The 21,546-nt window shown below is 45.5% G+C and overlaps 1 protein-coding gene across 1 annotated transcript; it reads left to right on the forward strand.

The window, feature by feature from the left end:
• The first annotated feature begins 8,824 nt into the window (after window positions 1-8,824).
• Window positions 8,825-10,627, forward strand: LOC125940654 (uncharacterized). Its single transcript, XM_049657083.1, has 2 exons — window positions 8,825-9,009; window positions 9,387-10,627. The coding sequence occupies exons 1-2, from the start codon at window positions 8,850-8,852 to the stop codon at window positions 10,151-10,153; spliced, it is 927 nt and encodes a 308-aa protein (XP_049513040.1). The 5' UTR covers window positions 8,825-8,849; the 3' UTR covers window positions 10,154-10,627.
• The last annotated feature ends 10,919 nt before the right edge of the window (window positions 10,628-21,546 follow it).

A 21,546-nucleotide genomic window follows, 5' to 3' on the forward strand; every position in this document is an offset into this window, starting at 1 on the left:
GGGAAAACGATAGCGCAGTAGCTTAACAATTGCACGCCCTTAGTCAACGAAAGCTGCAATGCGGTATTTCATCTCCATTGACGTCATACGGAACCTGACGGCGACGGCGACGGCGACGGCGACGCCGACGGCGACGGCGACGCCGACGGCAGAAATCTGCTTTTGAGTGTCCATATAATTGCTATCGCAATAATAAATAACTGGCGCTCTTTAGCAGCAGGCTTACAGTGACATACCCAAACACTGCGAAAAACACCAAATGTCAGATTACTAGGAGAAATCGCCGGTTTTCTTGTTGGCTTCCACCACGAGACCGAAAACTTGCATTTTCCAGTTTGTTTCTGCACTGCTGCGGAAAACGTTTGTGTCTCTTTCACTTATAATTCATGATACTTTGTTAAGCAGGGGGAGAACAAAACCGTAACCATAGTTTGCAATCGGTGTTTGCAATATCGGTATTCGAAAATACCGAAAAGTTTGTTTTTGAATACGAATACTTTGTGTGTAATATTCGTTTCTTGGGTCGAGAAATACGATGTCCGTCCTTATGGCACCAAAATTCATGGTGCCACCAACAAAGGCCGTGGCTTCGAGTGCCTTAAGTCTACCTTAATTAAGATAGAGTTAATTAAGACACTTGAGGGCATGACCTTTGGTGGGAGTCAAACGCACGACCTTTGGTGCTAATTAAGCAGCAGTAAATAGGGCACAGCTAATTAAGAAATAGTGAATGAAGGCACTCAACCCCACGACCTTTGATGGGAGTCGAGCCCACAACCCTTGGTGTTAATTAAGGCGAAGTTAACTAAGATATAGTTGACAGATTTTCCTAATTCAGTCTAGCCTGATTTCACCTGATAACTTCACGCCACTTGAACCTGATCTCTTTCTGATATCTTTTTTATCATATTTTCATAAAACGTGATTTCGCATTCATGTCAGTTTATTGCTGCAATGGAAAAGTACGTCTTATAAGTGCATTTTCAACACACATTGTTTGTATGTACACTATTTTACCTGTACATGCACCTGTTCATGTATTGAAGTTGTCGCACGTATTGCTATGTGCTGCCAATACGGGACACAGACGTAGTCAAGCCGATTTGTGGCATATTGTCTGTGCCCCTGTCATCTGTACCTCGTTTGGATTCTAAATAAAGTTCAGAGGCGCTGTGGCAATATAGAAAGGTAATTGGATTGTGAGAAAGTACTTCCTGTGTTTCCTTGCCAGCCACAGGTGATGGGAGGGCAAATATTATGTTTTATAATAAGCACACAGGCTAACAAATGTATTTGAATGTGTTCAAATTGTTATCTTATTATAGTAGTGTGTCATGCAGAATGAATGTTGCAACATCTGGAACAGTGACAGACATGAAGGCACTCACAAACCAGTAGAAAACAATGGTTATGTGCATTTTCCTCCAAGCTCAATAGTATATATATATAGCAACATTTAACCAAGAGTGCATGTTTGCATACATAAGCTTCATTTAGTCTGTCTTGCATCCATAGACTACAGGTGTCAAACAGATTGCTTTGTATGACCGAATTATCTCGACAGCTATTACAACCTCTGTTACTGACATAAAACTGTTTCTCTGCTTGCAATAAGCGGGCTTTGCAAACCTGTCAGGAATGTACAAATTCCCCACATTTCATTCACGATAGGAGGAATGGTCAAAGGTACTATCCTGTCGAATATGTGGAATGCTTTGATACGCTATACGCGTCTTTCAACGTTGATCCTGAGTGTGGCTATCTCTGCTGTCTCTGCTATTTCCTCTGCTGTGAAACAGTCTCTGCGTAGAAATTGACGGGTATTAAAGGTAACTCCAATCCTGCCGAGATGTTCCTCGATTTTTAAGCCTTTATCAGCCATGACCGAGTCTCCAGATTGAAACTCGAGCTTTAAAAATATGCTCATTTCAACCAACTCTGTCGGACAATGACCCAGCAAACAACTTCGACAAGAATGCGATGGTTCCATCTGGTGAAATGTCTATCAGCGATTTAATTGTTTACAGATTTATAATTCGAATAAGTTTGTGACTGGAGTACGAGAGAGCTAGGCACCTCGCACCTGATTTCTGGGGCATCTATTATAGCTTAAGCGCTGCAATAGTCCTATGCAATAAGTGCAGGTGACACGGCTTCATTGACTTCATCTCTTGTCCACCAAAGATTGGCCTGACCTATCTGCAGGAATATGAAGCTGATCCAAGTTGTGCAGTCTGGATACTGTTGCCAGGAAAATGTGAAACCTGTAGGTAAGATATTCCTCAAACAGTCCAAGAAGAAGCCTTATAAGCAATAAGAAGACCTGCCCTTTGGCAGGCAAGAGTTGAGGCATTCCTGTATTGGTATGGCACACTGCATAATTTCTGGCCCCTATATGACTTCACATTCTCACAGTTGTTTTCTGGGTTAAGGAAAGCAAAAAATCCCATGGAAGTCTGGAAGGTCTGTATAGAAATTAATGTCTTTTTGGCTGTATTTAAAGCACTCAACAGAAAACTTTCCATTCAGGCGCTTCTTTAGCTGGCTACGTTCCGGTGCTGCAATCTCGAACTACCGCTCTGCCTTATACAACGAACTTTTGACGAGTTTCACTTTGGCTGCTTTTTTTTTTACTTCCGTTTCTAACGAATGGACGCGCGCTGTCACTTCGTGGAGTTGTTTCGTCATGCCTAAAATCTTACACGAGCGCGCACAACCGCACATCACGCCAGCGACGCTGGTTGTCACCGATGCAGCTTAGGCACAACTGTGAACGTCGCTCATTTCCGTGGTGGTCGATAGCCTGTCTTCAGGAGTCGCTGTGGCAGCAGCGGTGACGACGTTGCGTGGTTGCCGATTTCTAGGTTCCTTTTTTTCTTGGTGGAGGCCTCGGAGTGGAAAACGAAAAGACGCCAGGGACGGCATCTTCGTGCAAGGAACGCCGGCTTCCCGCGACGTTTTTCAAGTAGTTTTCTTCGGTGAAGTGTCTCGCACAAACTTTCGTGGACTTCCTTACAGTGAAAAAAGAAAGGTGCTTCGTCACGTCTAATAGTTATAATCCAATTTTTCCTCCAGTATTTGTCCTTCAGAGAGGAAAAGTAGGAAACCTATAAGAGAAGGTAGCTGCTATATGGGCATCAGGCGCGCACTGATAAACCCCGCGAAGGAAGGGCACGCAAGTTTGCTCACCTTTGACCCGTCCTCGTCGCGAGCTCCTCTCTACTTGCAACACGGCACACATCAATGGGCTGGCAAGACGCTGCCGAGCGCCACCAAAAAGCAGAGCGGCTCTGTGCCGTCCGAAAATGCTAACTGTAATGGCGTTTAATGGCGATCTGGAGCAGGATTTTTTGCTCCATGGCTGCGAATCCGAATTTCACTGGTCGAGCTCGAGCGTGTTCGCGCTTTCCACTGGTCGTTTCGGATCAACTCGCTCCGCGCCGGATCGCTCTCGCTTGCTCCGCTGCCGAGGCGCAGATTCAGGCGGAAATAGGACGAGAAGCATACTTCACTTCCGCTCGCTGGGGGACGGCGATCTTGGTGGCCATAGAAACATGCAGAGCGGAAGTATATTTTTGTGACGTGTGTGCGCAGACGTCCGGTACGATCCAGTGCGGAGCATTTTCGCTCTCCGCTGGCAGATTAGGGTTGGTGAATTGCGAGCACTCGCTCCAGGATTTCGGCGGCCGCTGGAGATCGACCAGTGAAAAAGACCATTAGCTTGAGCGGGCGGGCGGACGAATGCTGAATCTGCTGCGCGCGCGTACACCCAGTACACCGGCGGTGCGACTCGTTAAACTAATGGCGGCCGAGAGAGGCTTCTCAGAGTTGTCACCAGATGGCACTGAATTAGGAAAATCTCCTATTAAGGCAGTCGTGCCCACGACCCTTGGTGGTAGTCGAAGCCACGACTGTTGGTGGTAATTAGGGCGAAGTAAATAACGCGCACTTAATTATTGTAGAGTTAAGGCCCTCGAGCGCACGGCCTTTGGTGGGAGAAAGTATGTAATGGGAAGTAGCAACGCATTCACATGAAAAGGTTAACTAACTTATTTAATGTCTCGTGAGCGCGCAGGCTTTCGCCTTCATCCTCTTTAGCGTATGCTAGAGTGACCGCCAACTTTTTCGAAACTTTGGATATTAGCCCACCCCTACGTAATTCACATTAGATAGTCTCGTGAGTGGTTGGGTCGCTGCTTGGAAGAGGGCGCGTACTATTTCGGAACATTGAAATCAGAAACATGGATGAAAGAAAATGGCCGGATAAAGTGCGCAATTATCTGTACCTCCAACCCGTGGACACGAAATGGAGGAAGAGGTCAAGAAAGGTGGCAACCGAGTAAAGGGTAATTTAAAAGTGTAAGCTGAAGACTAGGAGTCATCAAGCAGAAAGTAAGATTTTTTTCCCTATTGTCAGAAGTTTTTCATTCATTCACTTATTTACATTTATTTATTTATTTATTTATTTATTTATTTATTTATTTATTTATTTATTTAATTATTTAATTATTTATTTATTTATTTATTTATTTATTTATTTATTCATTCATTCATTCACTCATTCATTCATTCAAATACACAAATGGTTTTTACACTTTGGATGAGCAGGAAGCGGTGGTAGAAGTGCAACTAAATGCCTGATAATGTGCCTAAACCTGCCCTAACCACCAATTTGCACAACGCTCAGCACTAAGGGCTGCTACATTTTTTTGAAACAATATAGTAAATAAAAAGCACACATCATTTCACACATATGAATAAAAAAGAAATAAACGAAAGCACACAATTAGCATTTCGCGAACTGCTCTTAGAAATAAAATTACAAAACGCTGATCACAGCAGGAAGGTAATAAACACTGCAAAAGAACAATTAAATCAGAAAGCAGGCTATGAGATTGAAGTCAACATTGCAACAACCGTGTGAAACATCGCGCATTGCACATATATAAGTAAAACCCTTCTGGAAAGATAACAGATCTCAAAATATCAACAAAATTCACATCTGAAGCATGAGTGTATAAGGACCCACCTTCGATTTAAAACGAGGTTGTGAGCGGCATTCTTCTAGCAGGTAATATTCTTCGGCACTTTTTTGCGGGTAATAAAATGTGTATTCCGCAGTTGACGAATCATGTGTGTAATTTCTTGCCAGCCGTAATTTCTAACGATTCGCTCATCAATAGGTAGTGTGCGTCTAAAACTATAGGATGCAAAGAATTTTGATACAAAGAAGTTCACAAAAATTTACAAGTGCGGCAGGAAAGAATTCAGAAGGGAGGGCCTGTGCGGTAACACAGAGGGCAGTGCCTTACAATTTGAGGCCTTAGTTGCCTAAGGAGACAAACGTAGCGATTACTTCACTTGATAAGTAAACATCGTTTTACGCATCCAAGCAGGAAGGTATCTGGACCGCCATTGTATTTCGTTCCCCGATTGGGCAATACATTTCCTGAAGCTAGTGTCATGCTGATAATTCATTACAAATAAATACGCCTTGCAAACTCACCAACCAGAATTCATAAATGGCAATATGTGCTGTAACGTTATTAATTGTAAAGTTAATTAGCAAAACTTCCATAATTAAATGGTTACGCAGTTCAATTTCATGCGCAGTAGGTGATGTCCGCCCCTTCGAGTAATCCAGCTTCAGGACCTTAGAGCTGTGACATCTGCCACAATTTTTTTTAATAAAGTCAGTATACATACATACATACATACATACATACATACATACATACATACATACATACATACATACATACATACATACATACATACATACATACATACATACATACATACATACATACATACATACATATACGCACGCACACGTTTCGTTTTTATCAACCAATGACAGCAGCAGGTATACGCCGTACTTCACTGTGAATCGGGCCTGGCGCGATCGCGATAACGACAATGCGCAGCGTCATGGCGTGGTACAAAACACCAACAAATGCACTGATACAAACAAGTTACCTTTATTATTTTCTCTACAAAGACTGCCTCAACAAAATCGGCTATACATGTCAGCGATGTGATTCTGAATGCAGAGGATAGATTTGCGGAGGAAATGGAGCGTAACAAGACACCCAGAACTTTACAATTTCCTTTTTCTTTACTTAGGCCCTTCAGTTGTATTTCTCTCGCATTTGCTTTCTGTCAATTCTGAATGTTTTGAGACCAACTGAGAGGAAATCCGCCTTCAATCGGTCGCGTGGCATCTGCGCTTTTAAAATATGACACGTGTCACGCGCTCAGCCAGATGGCGCATAATAAAGGTACTCGGCAATCTCTGTGTGTATGTGCTTTTTTGTGTGTGTCTATGTCTCGCTTTGCGTGAGTTTTCCACTTTTGTGGGAAAACTGTCTGTGTGTTCGTATGGTCGGGTTTGTGGGTATTTGTGTGTTGTGTGTTTCTGTGCTTGTGTGCTGGTGTTTTGAGCTTATGTTTGTCCGCGTGCGTGTGCGCCATGTTTTGTTTCTGAGAAGGTGGTGATTTCTGGTGGGCATGCTCGACTGTCATAGTAGATAGGTTATTTAAATTCAGCAGTAATTGTTTCTTACAATTAGCTCCAATAGCTCGATGATCCTTGCAAGCTTAGAATTCGACATTCTCAAACTTTTCATCAAGATGTATAAAAAACTACACCGTTTATTTATTGGTTTTCCTTTTTTTTTGTTTCTCGGGCGATGTGTTTATGAAAGATTTGAATTCCACAAACCAGTTTTAATTTTATTTTTCTCTATTGACATGCAGCAAACATAGAAAAAACAGATGTTCAAGCTTGACGTTTTTCTATTCTGACATTTTTCCTTTTTTTTTTTCTTTCAAGCAAAGTTATTCCGTATGTTTGAACATCCCTGTCGTCTGCTGTAATCTTCCGTCATTTCTTTTAACCCGTTTGACGGGCACCCCGACATGTAGCACATTTGTGACGTAGTTGTTCTCCGATTTATTCGGTAGGATTTTTCGTGCGCTATTGGATCACGACGAGAAAAATAAAAAGTATGCCATAATCTACGAAGCCTAATGCTGCGTTAAAATTTCGCACATTTCGCTTTATTTTTTTGTGATATTTTGTTGTTCCTTGTTTATTTCGAGCTCTATCGTCGAATTCTCTTCTTTCTCCATTCTTTTTATTTTTGGATAATCATTTCTTCTACCATTTTTCCAGTTTCATGTAAAAAGGTGTAATTAGATTTGGCTAAAAGTATACCCAGTTTTGCCATCCTGCAGAATTAATTAAAATATTATATCTCTAGAGAGCAGTTTCAAATTTAACGACTGACTTCTTCTATTGTCTACTCTTTCCAGTAGCTCTTTGTAGAGTTCAATTTTCCGCGCTGCTGAAGCTAATGAATAAAGCGAGCTTCAATACGTGAGCGAATATACCGATTCCATGAATTTATTTTTCTAACTTCAAGTTGCGTCACTGACGGTTCCTCGGCCTTAAGTAAGGCAAGGATGAAACTGGAAAACTAAGAGATATTTTTGTTTGATTTCACATAAATTGTACTAAGCACTGCAGATAAAATTAGGCCTCGTTCACACAGCCGTCAAACGCTCCGTCGCGTCACCGTCACGTCAAAAAAACGTACAGCAGACGCGACGTAGCAGTGTACGAACAGACGACGGCGGTTGCAGCGTCGACAGCAGCACGTTTTTGTGCAATGTTGACCGACTGTTCTCATATTCGGTTAAACGTGGAGAAATAAGATCAGCATTTTTCAGTAAATGAATTAAATGAACCTTTGTCGGTACAATGTTAATGTAAACAAAAAATGAACGGTTTAATAGTGCATTATGAACGTAATATGGATGTTTTCGTAAAGCAAGAAATTGAACGGTGTTGATCACTGCAACTGGCAACACTGGCCACTCTAGAAATGGCGAGCCACAGCAACAACGCATCTGCTGTCGTGATGCTTGGCGGTTATATGCTGATGTTTTTGCTATGCAAGCGAAGAAAGCAACGAGCGCGCAAAGTGCGGCGACCGAGAAGCACGTGGATGCGAAACATGTGCAGAAATCGCAAGTTCGGCCACTCATCTTTGCTCATCCCTTTGCTGCGCCGGTCGGACCCTGAATACTACTTCGAGTAAGTATACACGGCATGGTATGTTCGTGTAGAATAGTACTTCCTAATTTTTGGTGTTATTACTCACTTATCATAGCTGCTTCGGACGCAACTCGTACGTGTTGTATGGGAAAGAAGATGAGGATGGTTTTTTTTGATGAGTTTTTTTTTTTGTTGATCGGGAAAATGTTGTATGGGAAGAAGATGAGGATGGTGGCGCGGGGACACTAAATAAAGAAGATGATGTTCAGGCATCGGATGCATCATTCCTCTGTATTCTAAATACAACAGTACGTTGTCATTTTGTTCACTGTGGCCACAGTGCGCGCAGTTCGTGGTAGCCGAGCAACGCCCGAGGCTAGGATGCACCTTTTTTGTTGTTAGAGCGTAATAAATTATGATTTCTCGTTCTTTTCAAATTATTCATTACTGCAGTACTGTGAATGGGCTAGCGTAAGAAAATATGTTTTATACATAAGTACAAATTTCCGCGCAGTTACATGAGGATGTTTCCGGCGACGTTCGAGAAGTTGCTGTGTTTGGTTAGAAGTGGGATCGAGCGACTGGACACCAACTGGAGAACGGCCATCCCGGCGCGGACACGACTCGAAATAACACTTAGGTAAATAATTTAATGAATATGCTCATCAAGGTTCTTGGCTTTCTAAAGCTTGGTGTGTTTATTTTTCCTCACTCTATATGCATTTTTTCGATTTCTTTCAGGTTTCTTGCAAGTGGTGACACTCAGCACTCGTTGTCATTTTCATATATGATTGGAAGATCGACTGTTTCTGATATTATTTCAGAAACCACGCAAGTGATTTGGGAAACCCTGAAAAAAAGATACGTTAAGTGCCCAACGAAACCCGAGGAGTGGCGCGATATTGCTAGAGGTTTTGAGCAGCGGTGGAATTTTCCTAACTGCGTCGGTAAGTGGTGCAAGAAATTTTTTTTACTAAAGCACAAATGAGAATTTCGATACAAACACTTCTGTAGGGCTCTATGGAGCACTGTATCAGTGCAAGTTGCAGGCTAGAAATGTATTATGTGACTGCCTATTTACACTTATTTCGCCTTTAAAACGTTTTGTAACTACCTAAGCACAGGGAAACACATCAATAAGTGTACTGAGCGATATGAAAGTACAGTATCTAAAGCGTAGATGCTTATCGTATAAAGTAAGTATTTTATACGATAAGCTTGCCGCTTATCGTATAAAGGAATATCTTGCATGATGCCACCTGTGTGCATGCTGCTGTTCTCTCTGTTAAATTCATGGCAACTTAGTTTTCACTTTTTTTTGCAGGCAGTATCGATGGCAAACATGTCACAGTCGAAGCCCCATGTAATTCAGGATCTGAGAACTTCAACTACAAAGGAAGCTTTAGCAAAATTTTGATGGCTGTGTGTGATTCTGCATACAAATTCCTCTACGTGGAAGTTGGTCGCTCTGGTGGAGAAAGTGACGGGGGTGTCTTCGGAAGGAGTACGCTTTGCAAAGCCCTTGAGACGGGAAAGCTGGGTATTCCTCAACCCACTGCAATTCCAGGAGGACATGTTGCCCCTTATGTGATTCTTGGGGATGAAGCATTTCCCTTGAAAGAATACCTCATGCGACCTTATCCAAGGCGTTACATAAAAACAGACAGTGAGAGAATTTATAATTACCGTCATGCTCGGGCAAGGCGTGTAATTGAGAATGCGTTCGGCATACTAACTAGTCGCTGGCGCATATTGAGAAGGAGGTTTAAGGCCACTGACGAGAATGTCAACAGATACGTACTTGCATGTGTGGCACTGCATAATTTCCTGCTAACTGAAAAAGAGGACAAAGACAAATACTGTCCTTCCAGGCTAGTGGACACAGAATCTTGGACTGGTGAGGTAATTGACGGCGAGTGGCGACAGGATGGTAAAACAGTGCCAGTGTTTAGACAAGCGTCAAAGTTAGGCTCAAACAGACCTTCCCGCACAGCGCAAAAAGTTCGTCAGACATTTAAGAACTATTTCATGGGACCGGGACAAGTGGAGTGGCAGTTGGATTATATACACAGGAATGCTCCAAGGCAATGAGCACATGCTGAAGAGTGGTAGCATGCCCTACTGTATGTAAATAAACATTCACTCGCATTTAAACATCTTTAATTTCAAGCAACGCCATGTGACAAGCGTGCATGAGCCTATCTTGCTGGACAGGCGTCAATTCCTTGGCTGATTCCGCCATAAAATCAAAAAAAGAGTTGCATCTATGCACGGGTTGTTTCTGCGCTGTGGCGCTGACAGCTTGCATAAAGGCTCCCGTCACCTGCTTCATGTCCTCCTCGTTAGCATCCTTTGTCTTGTGCCTGCAATAAAGATTTCATTTCACATTCTTGGACGTTTCTAGTCACTGTCTCATGATTTGCGTGTAGTAATTGCGAACAAAATCCATGCCAAAGGTTTCGTTTAAGTGCCCGTCTGGATCAGCTTCACTGTCAGAGGCTATTGAAGGTTGTTTTGAGGCTTCAATCTAAATGAAACAGTATCATCGAATAGCCTCCATCATACTTTTTTGATTTATGGTGCGCAGACATCCTCTTCGAAGCAGATGTTGAGGGTGGTGGTTCAGCTTGCCCAACACTTTCGGGCGGCGTTCCCACATGGATATAGGCAGCATTGTTGCTACTTGTGGGAGGAACTGAAAGATTGCTGAAGAGGACATACATTTTTCAGTCGTACTCCCAAAGAAAGGAGTCGCACATCAATGTTGTGGCCAGCAACAGTGAAACATGGGAATGAATTGTTGATGTTCGTACCTTTCCCAGTCATCACCAAAATCTTGGTCTGATTCCCTTCAGATAAAAAAAAACGGTTTATTATACCGGTACAGTTCAATGAAAAGACAAAAAAAAAAACGAACACACAATGCCAATATCTTTGGTAACTAGTCTAGCCTTGCATCAGCTGAATAATTATGTTGAATGCAATCTATTTACCTGTGCAGGAAAAACATGTTTTAGCACCATTCTCGATTTTATGCATTGCCACCACTGCACCTGCTATTGCTTTTGGCTACCATTTTGCAGGCAATTAAAAGTGAAAATACTGAAACAAATTCATGAAATGGACAGAAAAGTAATGCTAACACAATGCTTACCAAATCATAGAGCACCAGTGACGCATTTTAACACAAAAGAAAGCTCAGTTAGTCTGTATAGCTTTGTCAAAAAAGAAAAGAGGATCTAAGGCATGCAGACACGGACATGGCGTCTGTGTGGTGTTCTCTAGTGCCATTGTTTGCATGCCTTGCCTTCTTTTATGATGCATATTTCATATTTCGTTTCTCATATTTCAGTCTTTCCCCCAATGCAAAAGCAATCAATGAACAATAATAAACAATACCTGGCAGTGCATTCAGCAATTGCAGTGTCACTGACTCCTGATGGGACACTCCTGAAATTGCAAGTACATTTCTCTTAGCTGTTTAGCATTCTTTTGCAAGCAAACAGAATGAAACATCAGAACATATAATTTACAACATAACGTAACCATTACTTACATGTCAGCACTATCTGGCTCAAGGTCCAAATTTGAAATGACCCTGCAAAAATAACAGCGCCAGTAACTCTGTTATCGCACAACCACAAACTTAGAGTTGCATTTATACTAAAAGCATGCCTGTCGAGAACTGTAAAGCGTAAGTTGGCTATACGCGAGCTACAGACAGGTCGTTGGAATGCACGATTTACTGACGTCCCGAGGCGCTCCTTGGCCATGAGGCTGTCCATGACAGCAAAAAAGCGCCAAGTAACCTTGGGGATGTCCGATGCCCCTGCTCCTGACTTTTTGGCGCCATCGTAAATCTTTTTTAATCTTCTCCACCGATCTTTCAGGTGCTGGAATTTTTTGGCAGCAAGTTCTCCTAAATGAAACAGTACAAAAACAGTACAGTGCATTGTGGTGGCTTGAGCCAAAACAATTCAGTAAATCACCGCTGACGAAGACACCAAACTTGTTCCATGCGTGATAATAACAAAACTTGAAGCACATGGATGACAGATCGTTATGCAACAATCGATGCAACATGAGCTCCACAGCGCGATAAAATCAAACAATAATTCGTAATTTCTTAACTTGTTAGCGGTTTATTCCGAACTGGTAGCTTAATGAATCACTCACCTGAAATGCCGAGTTCTTTCCCAATCAAGGCCCACCTATTTTCTTTCATCTGCACATCTTTGAAGCAGGCTTCCCTGTTATCGTACAGGAACCTGTGAGGTCTCACGAGTTCGATCAGGAGTTCAGCATTAAAACGTCCCTCGCGGTTCTCGTTGTCCGACATAGTGGCACCGCACAAGCTCGCTCAACAACACGGCGTGCCACACGTGTCAAACGCGCGTGGCTGGTGAACACAGTTGTGGATTCGGATACGACAGGGACTTTTGCGCAGCCAATTTTTGGGCAGCACCCCTGTTGCCAGCTTTTGCTTTGTAAAATCGCCATATTTAGAGGCCGGCTTCCTAATTTCTGATTGGTCCGTTTTCTAGGGGCGGGGCTCCGTCCCCGTGCCGGCGACGGAAACGTAGAGCACTGCTCTGCGTCGCCGTCAACCCGTTTTTGAGGAGAAAACGACTCGGAAACCCTCTCCCCTGACGAAAAACGGTGCCGTGACGGTGACGCGACGGAGCGTTTGACGGCTGTGTGAACGAGCCCTTAAAGGCAGAGAGTATGCCGAATTGAGAAAGAGATTGGATATGTTTTTTTTTCTGTCAATTGGGCTTTCTTGGAATGAGGAAACGGCCCACCAAGGGCCAATAACACTTATTTTGAACAATTATGAATGTTTCTCTCCCCCCCTTCTCTCTCTGTCAACGCTCTAAAGATGGAATAAAGAGAATAAAGATTAGCTGCATTAGTAAAGCGATACTTCTACATTATTTCTATATTCTATTGACACGTGTACTTGTTTATCTTTCACCGGTGATCGCTTTTCACCGGCTAACAAACGTTAAACGTTATCGCTAGGCGCAGGACGCGCCTGCAGGTATCGGAAGTTTCTCGAACGTTATCGATGCTTCGATCCGTTGTCTGTTGTCACCGACGCTTATGTGATCTGATTGTATGAGCGACGCGAATTGTCTAGTACTTTCTGGAAGACACGCGGGCACCAGGGATTACTCTGGAACCTTCGATTACTCAAGATTAAAAGCCGACGCGTTTCGCCGCCGATCAGATTTCTGCGATCATTGACTGTTTGCCGCTATCGTTGTGCTTCGAGTGTGGCTTGCTTTTGTGGGCACAGGCTCGCCCAATAAAGAAACAGTTTGGTGATACAGAGTATTACGACTGTTTTCTTCACCGTCACCACTACGTGACACTAAAACTTCGCTTTACGAAAATAAAAAGCCGCTCTTGCCTTGAAAGGAGGCTTTATACGCGAGAAAACATGCAAAAAACTAAAAGCGGCTGGCACAGCAGCCTCCAAATTTCTGTCCCTGTTCGTTGTGACGTCATGAATTTTGACGGCTCTGACTCGGGTTTAATTGATTTTTTTTTTTTTTTTGCTAGAGATGCATACGTTGCAATTGAACATAGCCAAGGACTAAGCATAACCAGTTTTGGAAACTTTTATTGATTTACAAAGAGCCAAATACAAAAAAATATATTTGCCGCGTATCTGCGTGCTTCGCTGCAAATGTCGTCGAAAGACGATAGTCTTCTGCCGGCCGTACTACATGAGTGCTGGTCTGATCCGCGGCCACCCGTGATGCTGTTCTCGTACCATTTCCGTCCTGGCATGAAGGTTTGTTTGAACAGATTTCATTTTACCGCATTATTTCATCAAGCGGCCATTTATGTTTTGCCCTGCCTCAGACAGCGCTTCCTTTATGTTGAATCGGCGGCATCTGGCTGGCATTGATAAAATTGAAGAGACGCATCGTCTTTAAAAGACTATCGTCTTTAAAAATATTGCTTTGATATCTCTGACATCACATTGACGTACCTGGGTTTGGGTTTAGGGGTGATATTCGAGAAATGGAAGTTTGACGTTCATCTTCGCCTTGCTGTATTTTTTTTTACATTCACCCAGATTTTTTTTCAGAGAAAATGACATACGGAAGGTTTCGCATTGTCAACTACACACCGGCATTTGCTCTGCGGTCCACTGGAGGTGGCGAGCAGCCTCTCAGAAGGAGTAACAAATTTTTCGGTACTTGCAGCTGCGGCTAACGCTCCCTGGAAACATTGTCGACGTGGCACCGACGCTGACGGAGGGTTCCTTCCACGAGCACATCCAGCAGTGACGTCATCCAGCTATCTTAAGATAACAAGGCTCCCCTAACGTCGGCTCATTTGCTCTGTGGTGGTGATGGTGGCCAGCAGCATTGAAGAAGTGACGAAGTTCTTCCATACTTGCAGGTTGATGCTGATGCAAACTGTACCGTCTAGCATGTCTTGTTTGCTATCTACCACCACCGCTGCTAATTCTAACGTTACTTTGATGCACGTTTTTTGAGGGTTGATCAGAAATACTTCTGTCTGTCCTTTGCCTGGTCTACAGTGAAACGCTTACAGAATCAGGCTTGTACTCTATGTGCCCAGAATGCGGCTTTGGTTACCCCCTCGGCGCATGCTAAGGCGTAACTGAAACCACGTTTAAGGCACAAGATGACACGACGAATAATAATTGGAAATGTCAGACGTGTGTTGTATTAGAAGCCCGAGTGGCCGCTGGCGTCCGAGAAGAGAAACATGAACAAACTCCAGGAGTTGAACGGATGCTGTTTGAAATCAGCAAGCAGTTGATGCAACTACCTGCAATTAGGAATAACGTTTAAGAACTTGTGGGGCTGAAGCACAGAGTGGGCAAACTAGAGGAGGCTGTAAAGCATGCCTTGGATGTGTACGATCAAGTGCTGGCCACAATGAGAACACGTTCTTCAGAGATATCTTCTGTAAAAAAATGAAAAAAAGGTCAAAGAAGCTGAGGCAAACAATGGCAAAGAAATTCAAAACTACGGCAGCAAATTAACCAACTTGAGCAGTATAGCAGGCACGAAAATTCGGAAATTTATGGACTTCCACATAGTGACAATGAAGTACTACTTGACAAAGTAAACAAATTAGCGAAAGCACTGCAACTTGCTCAACTGTCTCGAGCAGTGTTGAAAGTATACGTAGGTTTCCACTTAAACCAGGCAAAGAACCCGTACTGCTCGTTCGTTTTGTATCCCGTGTCACGCGGGGCGAATTGGTGACAAAAAAGAGTGATTTGGAAGCAAGGAAATTGAAGGTTTACTTCCTTGATAATCTGTCGCCAGAAAACAAGAAGCTTCACTGGCATATTGTTACAGAGCGACGAAGAAGACGTTTGGTCATGACTTGAAGAAGACGACGCTCTGGACTTCGCGAGCTATGATCTTGTCAGCCGCTGCCATACTTGTAAATACAGTGTAAATATATTTCTTGCTTCTTTTCCCCGTAACATTTTTGGTGGAGTTTGCGGGCTCAAGGACAAGACGGATTTACGCAGCGGGCGCTCCTTGGCTGCATCTACCATGCCAGCTCAAGGCGAGGATGCTTCGGGCTCGTCGGCCCCCACGCCAACCGTCATTCTGGCGCAACCGCGTGACCCCGGCTCCTTTTCCGGCACTGACAACACGGATGTTGAAGATTGGCTTCAACTTTATGAGCGGGTGAGCAAGAGAAACCACTGGAACCAGACCGCCATGCTGGCTAATTTGATATTCTATCTCGCGGGGACGGCACGCGTCTGGTTTCAGACTCATGAGGAAGAACTTACCACCTGGGACATTTGTAAACAGAAGCTCACGGATTTGTTTGGCAGGCCTGTTGGACGTCAGCGCGCCGCTCAAAAAGACCTCGCTTCTCGTGTCCAGACGTGCACCGAGTCCTACCTCACATACATTCAAGATGTGCTCGCTCTGTGCCGCAAGGTGGATCCGAGGATGTCCGAAGCTGATAAAGTGGCACATGTCATTAAGGGCATAGCAGATGATGCCTTTCACCTCCTTGTGTTTAAGGATTGTTCTACTGTACAAGCCATCCTTACCGAATGCCGGCGATTTGAAGAGGCCAAGAGCCGTCGCATTGCCCACCCATTTCCCCGCCTCCCCAATACAGCTGCTACGTCCACCTGCGAAGACCTCCGCAGTCTGCCTACGCCCAATCGCTCTGATGACATCGTCCACATCATCCGGCGTGAAATCGAAGCCGCATCTCCTATGCCAACCCCAACCCTTGGCTCCGACAATTGCCCGGCCACCGTTTCCCTGATCCAGACCGTCGTACGCCAGGAATTGGCCAACGTTGGCTTGACCAACGTCTGCTCCATTAATCGGCCTGACTACGTTTCGTCCACCTCTGCCATGCGCCCTCGAAACGTGAATGCCCCTCCGCGGTATCGCAACCCGGCTGACTGGCGCACTCCAGACGACAGGCCAATATGCTTCACTTGTGGCCGTATCGGTCATATTTCACGTCACTGCCGCTCTTCATGGAATTCGTCCCCTTGGCCATATCTCCCATCCGACCGTCCTCCTCGTACTACTTCTCGCTTCCCACCGCACACGCAACCAGTAACTCCTGGCGACACTTCTCGGCCCACCCGCTCTAGCCGCTCTCCTTCGCCACATCGCCGCTCCTCCCGCTCGCCCCCATCGCGTCGGTCACCGTCCCCAAGCTCCTTCCGGCGCACGCTTTCGGAAAACTAACGGGTGCAGCACCTAGAGGTGATGCTGCTATACCGACCCGACGCCAAAATCCTCTTCTGACCCTGCCCACACATCGGAACCTCATCAAAGTGAACGTGGATGGTGTACCTGTTACGGCTCTGATTGACACTGGCGCGCATGTCTCTGTGATGAGTGCTCAGCTTCGCCATCGTCTCAAGAAAGTCCTCACTCCTGCCCCGTCGCCTGTGCTCCGAGTCGCCGACGGGGGAACGCCGGCCGTTATTGGCATGTGTCCAGCTCGTGTGAGTGTCGCCGATCATCATACTTCTGTTTTATTCTATGTCCTCGAACACTGCCCTCACGACCTAATCCTGGGACTTGACTTTCTCTCAGCCCATTCCGCCTTGATAGACTGTTCTGCTGGTGTTGTGCAACTCGCTCTACCTGTTGCTATTGATCCCCTCGATAGTGCTCCGATCCGGCTATGTTCCACAGAGCATATTCGCCTCCCTCACCTTGCCGTTTCCTACATAGGTGTTTCACCCGTTCCGCCCGTTCCAGACGGTGACTACATCGTAACCCCTAATCCGGATGTCCTGCTCTCGCATAACGTCGCATTTCCTCACACCGTCATTACCATTACGGAGAACACGTCCTGTCTTCCGCTAGTGAACTTTGGACTTTGTGCACAAGTTCTCCCGCGCGGCATATCACTTGCGCAAATCACGCCGGCCCGAGACTACCACATTTCGAGTTTAACTGCTGACGGCTCCTCGTGTGCAACTCTTGCTGTGCCTCCTGCCCCTTCAGACTTGAATGCCCTAACGAAAATGATTGCGCCCGACCTTCCGCCCCAGTGTGCCAATGAACTACGTTGCCTCCTTGCCTCGTACTGGGACTTATTCGACCTTGGAGACCGTCCTCTCGGGCAAACATCTGTTGTCAAACATCGCATTAACACCGGGGATGCGAGTCCAATCCATCGGCGACCCTACCGCGTCTCTCCTACTGAGCGAGACATCATCCAACACGAAGTTGATAAGATGCTTTCTCGTAACATCATTGAACCTTCTTGCAGCCCATGGGCATCCCCTGTTGTACTAGTTAAGAAAAAGGACAACAGTTGGCGATTTTGCGTAGATTATCGGCACCTAAACAAGGTAACCAAGAAGGACGTCTATCCGCTACCACGCATTGACGATGCCCTGGATTGCCTCCATGGAGCACAATATTTTTCGTCCATAGACCTTCGCTCCGGGTACTGGCAAATTGCCGTCGATGACATGGACCGTGAGAAAACGGCTTTTATTACTCCCGACGGCCTTTATCAGTTCAAAGTGATGCCTTTCGGGTTATGTAATGCCCCGGCCACATTTGAACGAATGATGGACGCCCTCCTACACGGCTTCAAGTGGTCCATCTGCCTCTGTTACTTGGACGATGTGATCGTTTTTTCCCCGACTTTTGCGACGCACCTCGAACGCCTATCGACGGTCCTATCTGTTTTTCGTCGGGCGGGGCTACAACTCAATTCGTCCAAATGCCACTTCGGTCGTCGTGAAATTTCTGTGCTCGGACATCTCGTCGATTCCTCTGGTGTACGTCCTGATCAAGATAAAATCCGGGCAGTGAAAGACTTTCCCGTGCCAACGTGCTCCAAGGACGTTCGCAGCTTCTTGGGCCTCTGCTCCTACTTTCGTCGGTTTGTCCGCAATTTTGCGGACGTTGCACGCCCTCTTACTGAGCTCCTCAAGAAAGACGCTGCCTTCATTTGGGGCCGTGAGCAAGCTGCTGCTTTCACTGAGCTGATCCGGCTGCTTACTTCCCCTCCCATTCTCGCTCACTTTGATGCATCAGCTCCAACAGAAGTCCGTACTGATGCCAGCGGCCACGGTATTGGAGCTATCCTGGCCCAGAAACAACAAGGACAAGAACGTGTTATTGCTTACGCCAGCCGTCTTCTTTCCCCTGCTGAGCGCAAATATTCTATCACTGAGCGCGAGTGTCTGGCTCTCGTTTGGGCAGTGGGAAAATTCCGCCCCTATTTGTACGGCCGGCAATTCACAGTCATCACTGACCACCACGCTCTGTGTTGGCTTTCTTCCCTGAAAGATCCTTCTGGGCGCCTTGGCCGCTGGGCTCTGCGCCTTCAAGAATACAACTACTCAGTTGTATACAAGACCGGCCGGTTACACCAAGATGCGGACTGCTTGTCGCGCCATCCTGTCGACCCACCTGACGTTTCTATGGCCGAAATTCCTGTCACCGTTCTCTCTTTGAGTGCTTTTGACAATATCGGAGCGGAACAACGGCGGGACGACTTCTTAAAAGACCTTATTCACCGGCTGACTTCAACGACGCCCGATCCTTCCCTTCGAATGTTTGAACTCCACGATGGCATATTGTACCGCTGTAACATGCGCCCTGACGGCCCTGACCGACTCTTAGTTGTCCCTTCGCATCTGCGCCGGACTGTTCTCGCCCAGCTTCATGATGTGCCGACTTCCGGTCACCTTGGCGTGTCACGGACTTACGACCGCGTTCGTCGGCGCTTTTTTTGGCCTGGTCTTTACCGTGACGTCTGCCGTTACATCGCTGCGTGTGACCTTTGTCAACGACGGAAAAAGCCGACCACACTCCCTGCTGGCCGCCTTCAACCACTTGACGTGCCATCAGAACCATTCTTTCGTGTAGGCATTGATCTTTTAGGCCCCTTTCCTACGTCTGTTTCGGGAAATAAGTGGATTGCTGTCGCAACAGACTACGCCACCCGATACGCAATCACACGGGCTCTTCCGACAAGCTGTGCAACCGATGTCGCCGATTTCCTGCTAGAAAACGTCATCCTTCACCACGGTGCCCCTCGACAGCTCCTTACCGACCGAGGCCGCTGCTTTCTTTCTAAAGTTGTTAATGACATTCTACACTCGTGCGCGACTAAACACAAACTTGCTACTGCTTACCATCCACAAACGAATGGTCTCACCGAGCGTCTCAACCGGACCCTTACTGACATGCTGTCCATGTATGTCTCCGCTGACCATCGCGACTGGGACGTTGCATTACCATTCGTTACCTTTGCCTATAATTCTTCTCGCCACGATACCGCAGGCTTCTCTCCATTCTTCCTCTTGTTCGGCCGCGACCCTACGCTACCTTTCGACACCCTTCTGCCTGATAGCCTGCATTTCACATCAGAGTACGCCCGGGACGCCATACTCCAGGCACAAGAGGCACGCCATATTGCCCGACGTCGACTTGTGGACTCGCAGGAAAATCAGCGGCGCTTATATGACACCCGCCATCGTGACGCCCACTACACGCCGGGCGCCCTGGTTCTGCTTTGGTCTCCGTCGCGACGCGTTGGCCTCTCGGAGAAGTTGCTTTCACGCTACTCTGGCCCTTACCGCGTCTTGCGTCAAGTAACCGACGTCACCTACGAAATCGCCCCTCTTGACCCCACCGTGGCTCAGCCTCGTTCCGATGTAGTCCACGTGGCGCGTCTTAAGCCGTATCATTCGACCGCCTCCTAACCAGCACCGGGTCGGTGCTTCAGCCGCCGGGGGTCATGTTACAGAGCGACGAAGAAGACGTTTGGTCATGACTTGAAGAAGACGACGCTCTGGACTTCGCGAGCTATGATCTTGTCAGCCGCTGCCATACTTGTAAATACAGTGTAAATATATTTCTTGCTTCTTTTCCCCGTAACAATATGAAGCTACGACGTCAGGAAAACGTTACAAAATTCGCCTGGCATAGGGACGCCAAATTCTTCGTGCGCACGGCACAGGACGCGCGCGCAATTCGTACTGCGTGCGAAGATGATTTGAATATATGCTGACTTTCTCGGGGGCTGTATAGATTACTTTCTTTTCTCATGGCAGGTACAAGCGCATCAGCTTACCATGGCAGTTCTTCATTCATCTCTGCCGTGCGCGCTTTTTTTCCCCTAAGGGATAACAAGCTATCTTTCATTTAAATGCTAGGAGCCTGAAAAATAAATATATCGAAACTGAAATTTATTTGGAATTATTAAAACATAACTTGGAAGTTATTGCTTTTATTGAGACGTGGTTCCAAAGCGCAGAAGAAATTATCCATTTTGATGGTTATAAATATGAATATGTTTATCGTAAACACCGTCGTGGTGGAGGTGCTTCACTTTATGTGAAAAATGATCTGTCCTACGAGCTACTCTCCGAATTCTGTATAGCTGCAAAATGTTATAAATATACCGTGTACCGTCCCCCTTCAGGTGATCTTGATGAATTTATTCAATTCATTACCAAAATATTGGAATATGCATCCGATTCGGATATCCCGATTGTCTTGGTTGGCGATATGAACATTAACTTATTATTACCTACTGCTCAAACTACCATTTATTGACGTACTACGTTCATATAATTGCACTAATACAATCGGTTCGCCAACCGGAATAACGCCAGATTCTGAATCATTAATTGATGTATGCATATTGAACCATGACCCAAATTATGTTTTTTCGGGAATTCTCACCTCTGATTTAAGCGATAATTTGCCAGTATTTTGCTTTTTCATACGACATCAAAACAAAAGAAGGCGTTTTCGATGCCAACCTTCTTTGTACTGCCACTTTAACGCTGAGCATATGAGCGCTTTTCACTCATTGATAGAGAACACAGACTGGGCTGAAGTGTCTAGTGAAAATGATCCGAATATTTAGTATGACACGTTTATTCAGATCATGATGCTACTTTTCCATTAGAAAAAAGGAGGACGTACAAGAAAGCCAGGGAGCCGTGGTTACTC

The sequence above is a fragment of the Dermacentor silvarum genome, chromosome 10 (assembly GCF_013339745.2).
Source record: "Dermacentor silvarum isolate Dsil-2018 chromosome 10, BIME_Dsil_1.4, whole genome shotgun sequence".
In the NCBI taxonomy this organism is placed as follows: Eukaryota; Metazoa; Arthropoda; class Arachnida; order Ixodida; family Ixodidae; genus Dermacentor; species Dermacentor silvarum.

What these genes read in the sequence shown, in the direction of transcription:
- LOC125940654 (XM_049657083.1), top strand. Translation starts at nt 8,850, where the DNA reads ATGATTGGAAGATCGACTGTTTCTGATATTATTTCAGAAACCACGCAA. An exon ending in GAATTTTCCTAACTGCGTCG is followed by an intron (nt 9,010 to 9,386) that starts GTAAGTGGTGCA and finishes TTTTTTTTGCAG; the next exon opens with GCAGTATCGATGGCAAACAT.